At 41.7% G+C, this 17,013-nt stretch overlaps 1 protein-coding gene across 1 annotated transcript in view; it reads left to right on the plus strand.

Annotated features, from left to right (window-relative positions):
* LOC110553018 (ATP-binding cassette sub-family A member 17-like) overlaps window positions 1-17,013 on the plus strand; it is a 73,983-nt gene that overhangs the window by 43,024 nt on the left and 13,946 nt on the right. Inside the window, exons 16-23 of the mRNA XM_021644729.2 lie at window positions 119-217; window positions 2,560-2,722; window positions 5,564-5,870; window positions 8,231-8,504; window positions 8,659-8,863; window positions 9,807-10,026; window positions 11,995-12,153; window positions 16,670-16,848. Coding sequence (XP_021500404.1) covers window positions 119-217; window positions 2,560-2,722; window positions 5,564-5,870; window positions 8,231-8,504; window positions 8,659-8,863; window positions 9,807-10,026; window positions 11,995-12,153; window positions 16,670-16,848 — 1,606 coding nt within the window. The remainder of the gene's footprint in view (window positions 1-118; window positions 218-2,559; window positions 2,723-5,563; window positions 5,871-8,230; window positions 8,505-8,658; window positions 8,864-9,806; window positions 10,027-11,994; window positions 12,154-16,669; window positions 16,849-17,013) is intronic.

Raw genomic sequence — 17,013 nt, forward strand, 5'->3', positions numbered from 1 at the left:
TAGGTGATGAAGCTGAGTTCTGAACAGATATCTTGACAAGTAAATGCTATGTCTTTGCCGCTATAGAGAGCTAAGGGTGGTAAAGGATTCACCTTCCATCTTTTTCCCCCGCTTCTAGGTTCAAAGCTCTATTTACTGACTTAGAACAGAGACGGATAGAGCTGGGAATCTCCACTTGGGGGGCTTCTGTCACCACTATGGAGGAAGTGTTCATACGGTAAGCAAAAATGAAACTGGAAGGCTGAGGAGGCAGCTCAGGTGGGTATGTTTGCTGTGTAAGCATGAAGATGGGCACACTGGCTGGCCAGCCTGGCAAAACAACAGGGATAGTCAGGTCCAGTGAGAAACCCAATCTCAAGAGAGAAGATGGAAAGCAATAAAGGAAGACACCAGGCATCTACCTCTGTCATCAAAAGTATCTGTGCACACACATGAGCACACACTGACACACACACTCATACAAACACACGAAAAAAACTGACAGCTCCCAAGATCTTAGGTTTGGAAGGGATCATAAACATCATCCATCTAAATATTACCCAATGCTGGACTCTTTTTTTTCTAATGGTCTTGCTGAATGGCTATCTAGCTTTTGATCTAGTGGGATATTAGACAGTAAGAGATGGTGTTAAATGTTTTATTATTCAACATACATGTTAGGGGTGGTGAGACAGGGTCTCTCTATGTATAGCTGTCTTAGACCTCACTATTTAGACCATGCTGGCCTCAAACTTAAGAAGATCCACCTGCCTCTGCCTCTGCCTCCGGAGTACTGGGATTAAAGGTGTACACCACCACCGCCTGGCATCAGTAGCAGTTTTAATGAAAACTTTGTCATTTCCATGGAAGTTAATTTATATGTTTCTGCCTTCCATGGATTTTTAACATTTACACTATTTAAAAAATATTTACCTTACAGCGGGGCATGATGGCACATGCCTGTAATCCCAGCACTCAGGGAGGCAGAGACAGGTGAATCTCTGTGAGTTTGAGGCCAGCCTGGTCTACAGAGAGAGAGCCCAGGACAGCCAAGTCTACCTAGAGAAATATCTCAAAAAAGAAACAAATAAAAATTTACCTTAGGGATCACAAAATATTTTCCCTACCTTTTCTTCTGGAAACATTATTATTTTAGTTTTAAATTAAGTATATAATTCAACTAGTGATTAATTTGGGGTATGCCTTGATAAGTTATCAATTTTCATTTTCTTCTATATGGCTATCCAGTTGGGACACAATTATTTATTGAAAATATTTTTTTCCACATTAAATTATTTGAATTCTATTACCAAAAGTCAGTTGACTCTAATTTATCTATTTTCCCAATTCTGCTTCATGGATCTATTTTGTCCTAGATGGTATTGACACACCGCTGGGATTGTTGTAGCTTTTCAATATGTTTTGGAGTCAGGCAGTCTGTAGTTTCTCCAGCTTTGTTCTATTTTTAAGATTGTTTTAGTTATTACAGTCACTTTGATATAAACTTGTCAATTTCTTTAAAAAAAACCTGCTGGAATGCTAGTCCATTATTTTTAACAATGTGCTACACTAATACAAGATGTTAATCTTCGGGGAAAAGGAGGTATAGGAAAAGCTCCCTGTACTTGATGCTCTTAGAAGTGGATCTAACAGTCCCAGTCCCACCTCCAGACAGGTACCTGCAGCCCTGGCCAGTATCTAGAAACCATGCATCCTCATGAGAAGCCTTGAGACAAGAATCATACCACTCCATTTCTTCACCCACAGAAACTGTGAGACATAATAAATGTTTACAGTTGTTCTAAACTGCCCAACTTTGATGATAATCCGGGTTGCAATCATAAGCCACACATGTGCCATGTTTTATAAAACCGTGCAGAAGAAAAAACTAGCCACAATTGATTATGTCTTTTGTTGGGACAAATTTCCAGAGTTATGAGCAGAAATACATTATCTGGCACTGAATACTTTTCTCCATGAATGGACTCATCTCTTTGCTTAGACCAGGAGTCAGAGTCAGCAAACTATTCTTAAAGAGCCAGATATTATTTTATGTTATGCAAGTTGAGTGGCACAATCAAGGATAGTATGTATGTACTTATATAACCACCCGACATGTGACCATTTCAAAATGCAAAACCATTCTAAGTTCAGGGCCAGGAAGAAAGGAGACCGTGGCTGCTTCTGAACCACTGACCAGAACTTACTAAGTTTCTGGTCTATAATCTTAATGGTGCTATGTTTAAAATGTTTAGTTTTGATTATAAGATTAACTAATGTATTATTTTGTTTTAATTTTCATGGAGCACTTTTCAAAACCAAATAACAAAATGTAGTGATAATAATGCCGCCTAAGAGCTTTGGAAAAGACACTAGTGAGTTAACACAGTGTTTAGTGCTATGGACCACCATGCTACCCACCTCACAACTTAGACACAGCTCCGTCAGCAATCGTTATTGTTATTATTCTAACTTAGCAGTTTTTCCAAATACATAAATTTCATTGTTTAAACCTGAGCAGAATGAAATGTATTGTGGTTTTGAGGCTTTGTATTTGCTTATGTTTTTGGTTTGGTTTAGAGTTTCTAAGCTGGCTGATCCCGGCACAAACATCTTAACTGAGAAGCGACCCTCTTTTCATCCTCGTCCCCGGATTCACAGAGTTCCTGTTGACAGAATTAAGTATCTTCACTCAAGGATCTTCTCAGTGCACCCTAGGCAGAAGATCAAACAAAACACTGGAGTAAGCATCCTATTTCAGATACATGAAAAAAATGTGGTTTAATTAATGGAATCATGCTATCATTCCATCAAAAGCTGGGTAGGCAAGGCCTAGTGGTATACACCTCTAATCCCAGCACTCAGGAGGCACAAACAGGTGAATCTCTGTGAGTTCAAGGCCAGCCTGGTCTTCATAGTGAGTTCCAGGAACAGCCAAGGCTACACAGAGAAACCCTGTCTCAAAAACTAAAAATAAAAAAGAGCTGAGTTTAGTAATACATGCCTGTAATCCCAGTGCTTGAGAGGCTGAAGCAGGAAGATTATGAGCTCATGGCCATCCTTGGCTACCTGTACAGATCCTGTGTCAATCAAATAAGATAAACTATGGGTCTGTCAGGCTTCAGCAATATTACACAGCCTGCTCCAGTTCAAAGGCAGAAGTATCCTAGGGTTACTATTGCTGTGATGAAATGCCATGAGCAGGGCAACTCTTATAAAAGAAATCATTTAACTGGAGTAGCAGCTGAGAGCTTACATCCTGATCTCTAGGCAGGAGGTGGAGAGGAAGGGGGGTGGAGGAAGAGGGAGAGAGGGGCGGCTAGGCCTGGTGTGGGCTTTTGACACAAAGCTTCTGACAAGGCCACATTTCGTAATCCTGCCTAAGCAATCCACCAACTGGGAACCAAACATTCAAATATGTAAGCCTATGGAGGCCATTCTCATTTAAACCACTACAAGTGGTAATTAACCCAGTAGAAAAACAGTATCCATGGGCTAGAGAGGTGGCTCAATGGTTAAGAGCACTATCTGCTCCTCCAAAGGACCCAGGGTTCAATTCCCAGCACCCATATGGCAGCTCACAACTGTCTGTAATGCCAATTCCAAGGGATCTGACACCTTAACACTAATGCACATAAAATAAAATTAAGTAGATTATTTTTAAAAATATAAAAGAAAGAAAAGAAAAACAGTATCAAAAACACCCTAGCAGGGATCAGGCCATTAAGAGATTGAGAGAACTACTTGGCCAGAATACATAATCTTTGTGCTGTAAAGTAGGACATGTATTGTACCATGCAGAATTTAAATTTCAGAAAATGTATTTATAATCCCAGCTTGTGGGAGATGACAGAGAAGGATTCTAAGTTTGAGATTATCCTGGATTTTCTAGAAAAACCTTGTGTAAAAAAAAAAAAATATATATATATATATATATATGTGTGTGTGTGTGTGTGTGTGTGTGTGTGTGTTCTTGTGAAATACATGAGAAATCTATGATGTGTTTTTAATATTGGAAATAATATTGACTCTTTTTTTTTTTTTTTGAGACAGGGTTTCTCTGTGTAGCCCTGGCTGTCCTGGAACTCACTCTGTAGACCAGACTGGCCTTGAACTCACAGAGGTCTGCCTGCCTCTGCCTCCTGAGTGGGCCGCCACCACCCAGCTTGAAATACATTTTAAAAAGTAATTTTACTTGGCTCTCAATAGTATTGGTGTAAGACAAAATTATTATGGGTTAGAGATTGATTTCCTTGTTTCACAGTCTTGAGCCACTTGGTAAAGGGGAAGTTCTCACCCATAGAGCTAGGACATGTCCGGGGGATTTTGGATCAGCCGTCTATCTCTGAAAATCCTTAGCAAGGCATTGTCTGGTACCATGTGGTCATGGTGTGCATGGGGTGCTCAGGGGAAGCCACCTCCCGTGAGAGGGTTTCTCTCTGGAGCCCTGGCTTCCCTGGAACTCTGTAGACCAGGCAGGTCTTGAACTCACAGAGGTCTACCTGACTCTGTCTCTCGAGTGCGGGGATTAAAGGCGTGCACCACTACTGCCTGGCTCCGTGAGCTTCATATAAAGCACTTCTATGTCTGCCTTCTGATGGGTTAGATCTTGGAAAATGATGAAGGTACGTGTCCATCACACCAAGGGTAGAAAACTCAAATAACACTTGGTAGAGGCTTCCACTGGTTTGTTGGTATTTGTGACCAGGAATGCCAGATTTAAACCTGACCGAGAGGCTTCCTTCCACAGGAGTTAAAGATTACTTTGAAATTAAGTTATGTTCATCTAGAGAATTTTTGTTTTTTTGAGATAAGTTTCACTATGCAGGCCTTGGCTGGCCTGGAACTCACTGTGCAGACCAGTCTGGCCTCAAACTCACAGAGATTCTTCTGCCTCTGCCACCTGACTTCTGGAATTAAAGTTGTATGTCACCTGCAAGAATTTTTAAAAGATTTATTTACTTTTTATGTGTATAAGTGTTGGCATGTGTGTCTGTGCACCACATGTGTACCTGGTGTCCATGGAAGTCAGAAGGCATCGGATCCTCTGGAACTGGAGTTAGATGCTTGTGAGCCACCATGTGGGTGCTGGGAACTGAACCTGGTTCCTCTGGAAGAGCAGACAGTTCTATTAACTAATGAGCCATTTCTGCAGCCACCCAAGAATTTTTTTTTTTTTAAGTTGGAACAAATGAAAAATCTACCAGTGGTGTCATTTCTTCTATACTCTTATCAAATTTAAATTCTTACAAGTCTTGAAGGCAGGAAAAAATGCTATCATTTATATTTGGTGTCTGAAGTTCCTTTGGTTCTACCTCTAGAAGTATTCCAATGAACACTTCCTCTTACTGCTGGTTAGCATGATGACATCACAAGGCTTCTTAACCTAAAGCAAATTCTGGGCACCGCTGAGAAGTGGGGTGTAAAGTGGAGGACTGTGAGCAGGCAAGAGCAGGGCCATGTTAGTGCTTCCGGTTTTGCCACTATGTTGAAGCCACGCCTATTTTCTTCTTCCTTAACTGTAGTTCTGTCTTCTCTGCCACTATGTTGATGCCACACCTACCTTCTTCTTCCTTAACTGTAGTTCTGTCTTCTCTGCCAACAATTCTACGCCATGCTCCTGAAAAAGGCCATGTTCTCTTGGCGCAACTGGATACTGGTGTTACTTGTACAGATCGTGTTGCCTCTGGTGATCATCATGTTAAGCCTCGCTTTTTTCAACTACAAATCAAAGAGAGTGGAAAACATACCGTTGGAGCTAACTTTAAAAACATACGGGCAGACTATTGTTCCATATTTTGTTTCTGCGAATTCCCACTTAGATCCTTTACTCACAGATAAATTTGCAGAGATGCTTTTGGCTGCAGGACAGATTCCTTTGAATATTCAAGGTAAGTGCCAGGATAAGGGGGCTGAGCTGGAAGTGGGCCTGTCTTTCTTTGCAAGGAAGCTGTGTCTTTCTGGACCACATCATGCCCTCTAAGTCAGACTGAACAACTGGAAGCCTCAGAAAAGTGCCTTTTAGACTCTGGATGACAGGAAGTAGATGGCTTCTAGAGATGAGGCCATATATGTCTCCCTAGAGGTTATGGTGTCCCCATGTCACTGACAGCACACCCTTGAAGAGGATGGTTAGACCCCAGAACCTTCCTCTTCCTTCCCCATGTCCTGTCTACAAGGAGTCTAGTTCGTACTTCCCCATCCCCCTTTCATGACACTCCACCACAGGCCCAATGCAACAGGGCTGACTGACCATCAACTGAGCTATTAGCTAAAACAAACCTTTTTTCTTTATAAGCTGATTATCTCAGGTATTTGTTACAGGGACAGAAAGCTGGCTTAATATATTATGCTTATAAAGCTTCAGTTTCTTCGTACATCAAATTGGGAGAACCCTGTTTGTAGTATCTTTGGAACAATTTATCATGAATATATTATATAGTTGGTGTCCAGTCTATAATGTCATTGTTAATTTTTTTTAGAAGACTAAAGGTCTTTTCTTTTTTTTCAGCTTTAAAGGTTCTAAAAGTATAAGTAGATTGTATACGTAGATTGTATATAGGTAGATTGTAATAGACATATCTCAGCTTTGGAGGATCAGAGGAAGCCCATGGCCAGACCCTGCCACCTGAATAGGAATTGCCTGGTATAAGGGGAAGATAATCAAAGGCATTCCAAACAATGCGAGGACCTGCAAGCCTAAGGGACTCTAAGATCATAGGTACAATGAGAATTCAAAAACATGAGACCAAGAGTCTGGATAGTGATTAAATAGTTTCCTCTTACTTTGTCACCCTGCAACAAAAAAGAAAGTAGAGGTTTATTCTGGCACATGGGCTGAGTTGGGAAGCTCAAGAATGAAGTATCTTCTATTTGCTTCTGAGGAGAGCTTCATGTTGTATGTTGTAACATGCTGGACAGGAGGAAGGGATTTCATGAAAGAAGAAGCCAAATCCGCTGTCATAATAACTCAGTTACCATAACTAACCACCTCCAAAGAGAATTGACTTGCTCCTACTAGCGCCACAATAACCCTTAAGGATGAAGCATCCCTGCCCACAAAGTCATCACGCCAAAGTTCTCAGCACCTTTCAGTGCTATTATACTGGGGACTGACTTTCTATATATGTTTTCTAAGGAGCAAATGGCATTCAAGCCATAACACAGAAAATGACTTCTAAACGAGGCATCATGGCACGTGCTTTTAATCTCAGCACTCATTAGGTAAAGACAGGCCAGTCTCTGTGAGTTTAAGGCCAGCCTGGTCTATAGACTGAGTTCCAGGACAGCCTGGGCTACATAGCAAGACCCTGTCTCAAAAACACATGACAAAAACAAATCATAAAGCGCATATATCCATGTGGCTTTGCCCGGAGGTCAGAGTCACTGCAAGTTGGCAGGTAGGAGTGTGCTATGATTAGGTGTGTCCTTTCACACCACATATGCAGAGACTGTATGTGGGTCACCTCTTCCCTGGAGGGCTGTTGGCCACCAGCCCACGAGGACAGGAGGAACAGAGGCAGGCCACAGGGCTCGGAAGGCTGTGAACACAACGTTACAGCCTCTGGGAACCACTTCAGAAAGATAGCCCAGCTTTGTTTGGGGTGAACAAAGACTTCATAGTGCTTGGGGAGTGGGGGGTGGGTCACAGGACAGGTGTACATAATTGGTTAAGGCTAGGAAATTTAGTGACACTTGATTTGCATTTGGAAGCATACACCTATCTTATGAACCAGAACACAATACCTAATTATACTATAGGTGCAGGGAGAGGAGAGCTAGCAGAGAACTATGCCAAAGGCCATCTGTGCCTAAAGACACTCCCCAGATAAGGTCAGGCAGAGAGTCAGAGGCCCTGCTGCAGAAAGGGAATCCACCATCGCCCCGAGCTCAGAAAGGCTATCTAGAAACCTCAAACATCACGGTCCTCCAACAACTGTATGGAAGGTGAACAGTTTAGTTTGGGACCACATGGTCCCAGAAGACAATGGGGCGAGACCTGGTTGATGTGGTAGGAAGGAAAGAAATAGCTGGAATCAAAAGGGCTTAAGAGATGGAGGTTTGGAAATCAGCTGGAACTCAATAGAGACCAGGGCAGGAAGAAGCCAGCTCTTGGGTGTGTGTAAGTTAGTGATGGGTACCCTAAAGGAGCAGAAGATGAGGGAGGCCCGTGCACTGTGTGCCACTGGACCCTGTGTGATATTTGCTCAGCAATTCTCACTGCCTAGTGTGCCTTTGCCTTCCTTTCTAGAGCCTATTGAGGGCTTCCTACTACAAAAGGCAAAGGAGGCTCCTGAAGACTTTGACAAGCGCTATGTGATGGCAGCTTCATTTGAAGGGGGGAAGAACCACACTACAGTGAAGGCACTGTTCAACAACCAGGCATACCATTCCCCCGGCCTGGCTTTGACCCTGGTGGACAATATTCTCTTCAAGTTGCTTTCTGGTGCAAATGCTTCCATCACCACAACCAACCATCCTCAGCCTCTGACAGCCAAAGAGCAATCAGAGAGTATCTTGTACCAGTATGTGACACTTCCCTCCTCCCAACTCCAGACTTAATGTCTGTGGGTCTTCTTGCTTTTCCACCTATTTCTTTCTTTATCTCATTTTAATTTCAAGTGATTGTTTTGGAAGAAGGCTGCTATTCACAGTTGCCCCATGTTCTGTCTTTTACAGGGGCCCCAAAGGCCACTACCTTGTCATCAACCTTCTCTTTGGGATAGCTTTCCTGACAAGCTCTTTCTCCATCCTGGCAGTCATCGAGAGGAGCATTAAGTCTAAGACCATCCAGTTTTTAAGCGGAGTCAGTGTGGTTGCTTTCTGGCTCTCTGCTCTGCTATGGGATCTCATCTCTTTCCTCATTCCCTCTCTGCTGCTAGTGGTGAGTAGTGGCGGTGTGATGTAGCTTCCTGCAGACCATGAGCTCCCCTTACAGCCCCGTCTGCAGAACCAGAACCAGCTGGGAAGTTTAACTAGTAGGTAGCTCAGGCCTGACTGGAACGGTGGATAGGAAAGCTCTCTCATCACTAACCCTGGTGGCAAATTCATTTAGCTTTGATATCTTCCGGCACAGGGTGCCTTGCTCTGGGGGGCTTATGTAGCACCTACAGAGCTGCTGCATCAAGTCAATGAGAGATGGTTTTGGAGGCATGTGGATATTATTCGGAAGTAGATAATCAGAGCACAGGGGTTGAAGTATTTGGTTGTGACTGAATCAAGTAGTCCCAGGGTTCCCTGAGTATTTTGTGCAGAGTTGATCATTTCCTGCTTTGTTCTCTCTTTCTCTCTGCCTGTGTGTCTTGGGGAGGAGTGTTTTTGTTTTTTTGTTTGTCTTTTGAGACAGGGTTTCTCTGTTTAGCCCCAGCTGTCCTGGACTTACTTTGCAGACCAGGTTGGCCTCGAACTCACAGAGATCCGCCTGCCTCTGCCTCCCTGAGTGCTGGGATTAAAGGCGTGAGCCACCACGACCAGCTTATTCTGTGTGTTTTATATGCATCTCTTCATCCTTTATTGTATTGCACTGTTACTGATAATCAGAGTTTGCTCATTAGTTAATGCTTGTGAGGCATAGTTAACACCTTGCTTTAAACCTGGGAAAGTGAGCTGGCTCAATGAGTAATGGTGCTCACTCACAGGCCTTATGCCCTGGGCACAAGGTGGCAAGAAGAACCAACTCCAAAGAGCTATCCTCTGTCCACACACACCCCTGGCACACAAGCAGTGCCTCCACTCAGACAAATACAATAATTAAAGCTGAAATCACTGTATTGTTAGCACTTAGGATGAACTCTTACTGACTTTTCCAAAATTTTCCCTTTCTTAAGTTGGTGTTCCTGTGGTATAAGGAGGAAGCTTTTGCACACCCTGAGAGCGTCCCGGCGGTGATCTCCATAATGATGCTCTATGGCTGGGCTGTCATCCCTCTCATCTACATAGTCAGCTTCTCTTTTAAGACTCCTGGTAGCGCATGTGTTAAGCTTGTGGTAATGCTCACCTTCTTGAGCATCAGCCCCTTTGTGCTTGTCACGGTCACAAGTGATAAAGGTGAGATCACACCTATGTTTTGAATAAAGCACTCTTCTCTCTTGTAGCAGCCACAGCAGTTAACACCCACAAAAATGTGTGTCTGCCAAAGGCCCAAGAGGGAATGTTCCGGCTGCTATGAGCTGAAGGTTTCCAACTGGAGTGTGCCAGACACGTGGATGGACAAACAGTGCAAGCACACTCACTCGGTAGATTATTGCTCAACTGGAAAAAGGAACAATGTTCAGCTAAAAAAGTTTGCTGTGTCCTATGTGAAGTCCATGAACAGATAAAATGAACCCTGGGAACAGAATCAGAAAAAGGATTTGCCTCTGGGTTGGGAGTGTGGGTTAGGAAGAGCTGACCAAAGGGGAATGCAGAGATGTTTGTGAACTGGGCACTAATTTACATGGACTTACATACTTACTAATCATTGTCCAGCTGAGGTCCAAGAATTTCACTAAAATGCAGTGTTCTTTAATTAAAAAAAAAAATAAGTAAATAGTCAGATTGGAGGAAGCGTTCTTCTTAAGTAAAAGAAACTAAGATTGAGTCATTAATTTACAGCACACACACCTGAAACTGACAGTTTCATGTTTATGCTCCCATCTCTGGTCAGGGTTGGACAGAAGGGCTGATACGCTGCCTCTGCATTCCTCTTTTTATTAGAACTTACTGTATTTGTGTGTGTGTGTGTGTGTGCACATATGTGGGGGTCACGTGTCAGAAAGAAGGTATCAGATCCTCGGCAGCTGTAGTGACAGTGGTTTGTGAGCTATCAGACATTGTTGGTGGGAACCAAACTCCAGTCCTCTGTAAAAGCACAAGGTTCTTAATTGCTGCCCATCTCTCCAGAGCCTTTGTGCCTCACAGCTCCTTCAGACTGACTTTCCTTCCCTTCCTCTTTTTCCTTTGTGTTTAAAAGTAATTTTTATTTGGGGGCTTGGTGAGATGGGTCAGCAGTTAAGAACTCTGGCTGCTCTTCAAGAGAACCCAGGTTTTATTTCCAGCACCCACACGGTGGCTCACAGATGTCTGTAACTCCAGTCTGAGGGGTCGCATGCCCTCTTCTAGCCTCCAGGGGCACTGCCTAGACATGGTATACAGACATACATGCAGGCAAAACATTCATATACGTAATTTTTCATCAAGAAAAATTATTGTATGTGTGTCTTTGCCTGAATGTCTATATGTACATCACTGACATGCCTGGTGTCCACAGAGGACAGAAAGGATGCCAGATCCCTTGGAACTGGCGTCACGGTGCTGTGAGCTGCCATGTGGGCGCTGGGAACTAAATCCAGGTCACCTGTAAAAGCAGCAAGTGCTCTTAGCAACCGAGCCAGCTCTCCAGTCCTTCTCCTTACGCTTCACTTGACATTTGATTTACAAGTTCCCTTTTCTTTTATTTGGGGAATTGTCCTCTCACCCAAGGGACCCTTATTGACAGTTTAAGTCTCCATAAACTATGGAGGAAGGGATTGTATACTCCTTGTCTGACTTGAAGATGACACTCCCAGGGCTGGTGATGTGGTAGAACGCTTGCCTAGCGTGTGTGAGGCCCTAGGTTCAAGACTTGTATGGGGAGGGGAGGGGGGAATAAAACACCCCAGTAACTCCAACACTGGCTCCTACGCCCTGTTCTTTCTGGCTCAGCTAACCTCCAACCTGGACTCCTCCACCTTTTCACCTCTGTTCGCTCAGCCCTGCTCCCTCTGATTTTCTCAGACACAGTGTGCTCTTTAGTTTTACCTGCAAGAACAGGATAATTGAAGTAGAGAGACAGATTCCAGGAACCAACCAAAGTACTCACAGCTTAGAGGTTGGATGAATAGAGGGGAAGTCAGCACAGGCAGTCAGAAAACCATGGTGCTGGTCTGGAGACCTGAGACTGGGATGGTCCAGACGGCAGAAGTGAGTCAGGTGAGGTGGTGAAGTGTGCACTTTCCCTCATGCAAGTAAATTTGGTGCTTTCTGTTCTCTTCGCAGAGCTTGGCTATGCAAAAATCTCAGACCTCTTGGATTGTATATTCCTAATACTTCCTGGACATTGCCTGGGAATGGCTTTTTCCAACCTGTACTACAACTTTGAACTTAAAAAGTTTTGCGCTGCTAAGAGCTTGGATGATATTGACTGCAATGATGTTTGTAAGTTCTGTAAATAAAATTTGCTGATAATATTTTATCCTGATATGATTTACATAATATTATTTGGCCTTTCTTTGTCTTTCCCTATGTTTTTGAGACATGATTTCTCTGTGTACCTTGGCCGTCTTGGAACTCTATCTGTAGGCAAGGCTAGCCTAGAGTTTCTTCTGCCTCTGCCTCCCAACTGCTGGATTAAAGGCATGCACCAGCACCTGGTTTAATTTGGTCTTTTTGAGACAAAAATCTCACTTTGTATCCCTGACTGTTCAGGAACTTACTTTTTATACCAGGCTAACCTTGAACTTGCAAAGATTTAGCTATTTAACAGGTCTGTGCTACCCTGTCAAAATGTAATTCATTGCAACCCTTTTATATGAAGTGTCATGGTATTTTCATATAAGTTGTACATATTAGCACATTCTCTGTCTCTGTCCGTCTGTCTTTCTGTGTGTGTGTGTGTGTGTGTGTGTGTCGCTCAGGATCTAATACAGAGCCTTGAGCATATTAGACAAGTGTTCTACCACAGAGCTATGCCCTAGTCTGCTCACACTTTAAATTATCTCTAGATTTCTTAAAACACATAATACAGTGTAAATGCTATGTAGATACTAGTTACACTATATTTTAAAATAATGACAGATAAAACTATAGATATTTAGTACAGATACAGTTTTTATTTTCTGAAAAATTTTCACATTGTTTGAAGCCAACAATAGGATCAACATTGCAGAACCTATGAATACAGAGAGATAACTGTACTGTACCATTTATAAGGGACTCAAGAAGACAGTAACATACAGACCAACAGGAGACTAGTTAACAAACTGTTGAACACCTGTACAGTAGAAAATGACACAATTATTAAAATGTTATTTCATCTGTATATTTTATGTGGTCACTATCTATTATATATTATTAAATAGAAAAAGTACATTGTAGAAGTTAATACATAATTTTATTCCATTTTCATTTTAAAAGATAGTATCTGGGCCAATGACATGATTCAGTGGATTAAAGGTGTTTGTTGCCAAGCCTGATGACCTAAGTTTGAACCCTTGGACTCACTTGGTAGAAGAAGAGGATGAGTTCCCACAAATTGTTTAATCTCCAAATGTGCCCACCCTTTGGGTTTGCACACATAAAAAAACAAATAAATAAATAAGTGTGATATTAAAAATTAAGGGCTAAGCTAGGCATGGTGGTATACACCTTTGATTGCGGCACTCAGGGAGTCAAAGGCAAGTGGATTGCTGTGAGTTCAAGGCCAGCCTGGTCTACAAAGTAAATCCAGGACAGCCAAGGCTACACAGAGAAACCCTGTCTTGAAAAACAAACAAACAAACAAACAAACAAAAAATTAAGGGCTGGAGAGATGGCCTAGCTCAGTAGTAATTTGACTAACATGCATGATGCCCTGAGTTGGAGCACCTATACTATGTAATCAAAAAAGTATGAAAGAATTATGTACAACACTATGCAATCATTACAATCTATGCAATCATTACTGCTTATGTCATTCCCTTTTATTTTTCCCAAATGAACATATATCTGTTGTATAATTTTAAAATACACATCCTTACAAAAATTTAAGGCGGATCAGATGAAAAAGAGAACAGAGCCCTTGCCAGTCAGCTTTGTTTGGCGTGATTCTGCAGTGCTGGATGGAACCTCAGGGTCTCCTGAATGCCGACCGAGTGTTTTCCCACTGAGTCGCCCCCCAGTCTCCTCCTGAGGTGTTTCTGCATGAGTGGTCAGTTCAGCTTCAGGCGGACCGATGATAGAAAGGACAATCAAACATATAAGTACTTTGGGTTTTAGATAAATGTCATATAAACAAGAAAAAAATCTTGTCTTGTTATTAATGTTTTTTGAGGTTTTTTTTTTTTTTGCCACAACATGCTAAGCATACTTTACCACTGAGCTACTTTTTCAAGCTCTCGTATTTTTAATTGACAAACATTATATGTATTTATACACTACAGTCTTTTATGGTGTTCCTGTGTATTTTTATGTTATGTGTGTGGGTGTTTTGCATGCATGTATGTCTGTACGATCCCCTGAAACTGGAGTTACAGACAGTTGTGAACTGCTGTGTGGGTTCTGAAAATCGAACCAGGGTCCTATGCAGGAGTGACCAGTGCTCTTATCCACTGAGCCATCTCTCCAGGTCCCTTGTTGTTTTTTGAAAATAATGTTTTTTTTAAAGGAAATTTTATGTCTACTTTATTAATTAATATATGGGGAACAAAAAGAAGAACACAAACTTATAAATTGAAACAGTAATGGTTTGGGTATCATAATTGGACACAAAATAATAATATTTGGTCAGTGCAGGAAAAAAATAACAAGGACCTAAATGTTTTCTAAAACCTAAAAAGAAACATGCTAATGAGAATATTTACATTGAACTAAGTAAAAATCCAGGACATAATTTCAATTGTTCACTGCCATCTTCTCAGCATTTAATATAATACATGATACATGGTCTGTAGCCAAGAAATATTTTTGAATGGGTGGTAAGATTATTTCCACTCTGAACTTTTTTCCTAGTTATCTGTTTGACCTGTTTGCTTCCTGTGGCAAATCACAAAGCATAATCTTAGAGCATAAGGAGATTAAACTGTGTAATATAAAACTCTTGGTAAATAGCAGATGGAAATTAGGCTGTCTGAGACATGTAACAGATATATGGAGCTTTTCAAAAATTATAAATTATTAAAAAAGAATTCTTAGACTTCCATTTCCCTTCCATAATGACTCATATGAAATTACTAATCAGAAGCTGTCTCTGGCATGAACTCAGTGGCAGGCTGTCTGATCACCTCCCTCTGGGGGGGTGCAGCCTTGCCAGGCCACAGAGGAAGACAATACAGCCAGTCCTGATGAGACCTGATAGGCTAGGGTCAGATAGAAGGGGAGGAGGACCTCCCCTATCAGTGAACTAGGGGAGGGGCATAGGGGGAGAAGAGAGAAGGGAGAGTGGGATTGGGAGTAGACAAAGGAGGGGATCACAGCTGGGATACAAAGTGAATAAAATGTAATAAATAATAATAATTTAAAAATAAAGAATCTATAAGCTAAGATCAAATCTTATGAAGACACCAATTTTAACATATAAAAATAATGTTTTTATTTTTTGAGAATTTCACAAAATATTTTTATCTTATTCTTTCCCCTCCCCCAACTCCTTCCAGATCTTTCCCTGTCTCCCCACCTATCTAACTTCAAGTTCTTTCTCTTTAAAACAAACAAACAAAAAACAAGCATAGAATCCAGATTGTGTTGGCTGATTATTTCTGAGCATGGAGCCTGCCCAGATGTGTAGTTGATATACCCAGTGTTGTTCCATTCAAGAAAACTCATTTTTCTTCTAGAAGTTATCAGTCTCAAATAGCTTCCTGGTTAGGGGTGGAACTTCCTGTCTGCTTCTCCTCCTCTGTGTTGGGATTTTGTCTGCTTGGACTTGTGCAGATCTTGTTCCTGCTGTCACAGCCTGTTCCCTGTTGTGTCTGGAAAATGCAGTTTTCTTGAAGTCATCCACCACCTCTAGCTCTATGATCTTCTTCTTCTTTTGCATGGATCACTGAGCATGGAGGAGGAGATGTGTAATGTAAACATTTCATTTAAGGCTGAGCATTCCAAAGCCTTTTTTTTTTTTAATTCTTAAGATTTATTGTCAAGTGTATGAGGATTTTGCATGCATGTATATATGCATAGCTCATGTGTGTCCCGTGCCCTCAGAGGTCAGAAGAGAACATCAGACTCCCTAAAACTGGAGTTATTGATGATTGTAACTCATTCGAGGGGTGCTGGATTCAAACCCAGTTCCTCTACTAGAGTAGCAAGTACTCTTAACCAGTGAGCCATCTCTCCAGTCCCCCAAAGTCTTTTATTCTCTATAACAGTCTCTGCAGAGACTGTTTCTCTTTGCAAACATGCAGAGAGTGAGACTTCATGCTAATTATCACCTACTGCAGAAGAACCTTCTCTGATGAGGGTTGAGCAATGCATTGATCTATGTGTATAACAATGACACATTGATTGCTACATTCATTTAGCAGAAGAGTAGTAGTAGGTTTTCTCCTAGGGCTTATGACATCATTTAGTGTCAAGCTTTTGGATGCTCTTTTGTTTGTGTGTTTTTGTTTTGTTGTTTTTTAAGACAAGAGTCTCATATATGTCACAGGATGTCCTCGAACTGCTATACAGTCCAGACTGGGTTCACGTTTATGGCAATTCTCCCATCTAGGTACTGTGATTGCAGGTGTGAACCACCATGCTCAGCTACTTGCATTGTTTTTATACAGCATTGGCTGCAGCAAGGAAGAGTACTCTTGCTTACCGTTTGCTAGGATGTGGCCATAGCACTGATAACAATGATGCTTCTTTTAGTAATATTTGATACTTATGGGAATTTACTTGCTATATGTATAGATGAGTAATACCTTTGAAAGTCGCCAAAGAAAAAATTTTAGAAGTAAAAAAGGTGTGCTAACATCTGTTCATTTCATATTAGCAGAAGGATATGCAGTGCAAAAGAACACCTATGCCTGGGAATCTCTTGGCATAGGGAAGTACCTGACAACCCTGGCCATCTTGGGACCTGTGTACATCACCCTGCTTTTCCTCATTGAAGCCAATGCATTTGGCATCCTGAAATCCAGGCTTTCTGGCTTCCCTGGAAGGAAAAAAACAGTGAGTAAATTGGGGTTAATGTAGTGAGAATGTTGGTTTCTTTAAAAAACAGAAATAAGCCAAGGTTACACAGAAAAACCTTGTCATGAAAATACAAAACAACAACAACAAGAAAAAACAAAAACAAACCTCACAGAAATATTATAAGAATATTTTTTTTGTTTG

Source organism: Meriones unguiculatus, chromosome 11 (genome assembly GCF_030254825.1).
Source record: "Meriones unguiculatus strain TT.TT164.6M chromosome 11, Bangor_MerUng_6.1, whole genome shotgun sequence".
Classification (NCBI taxonomy): Eukaryota; Metazoa; Chordata; class Mammalia; order Rodentia; family Muridae; genus Meriones; species Meriones unguiculatus.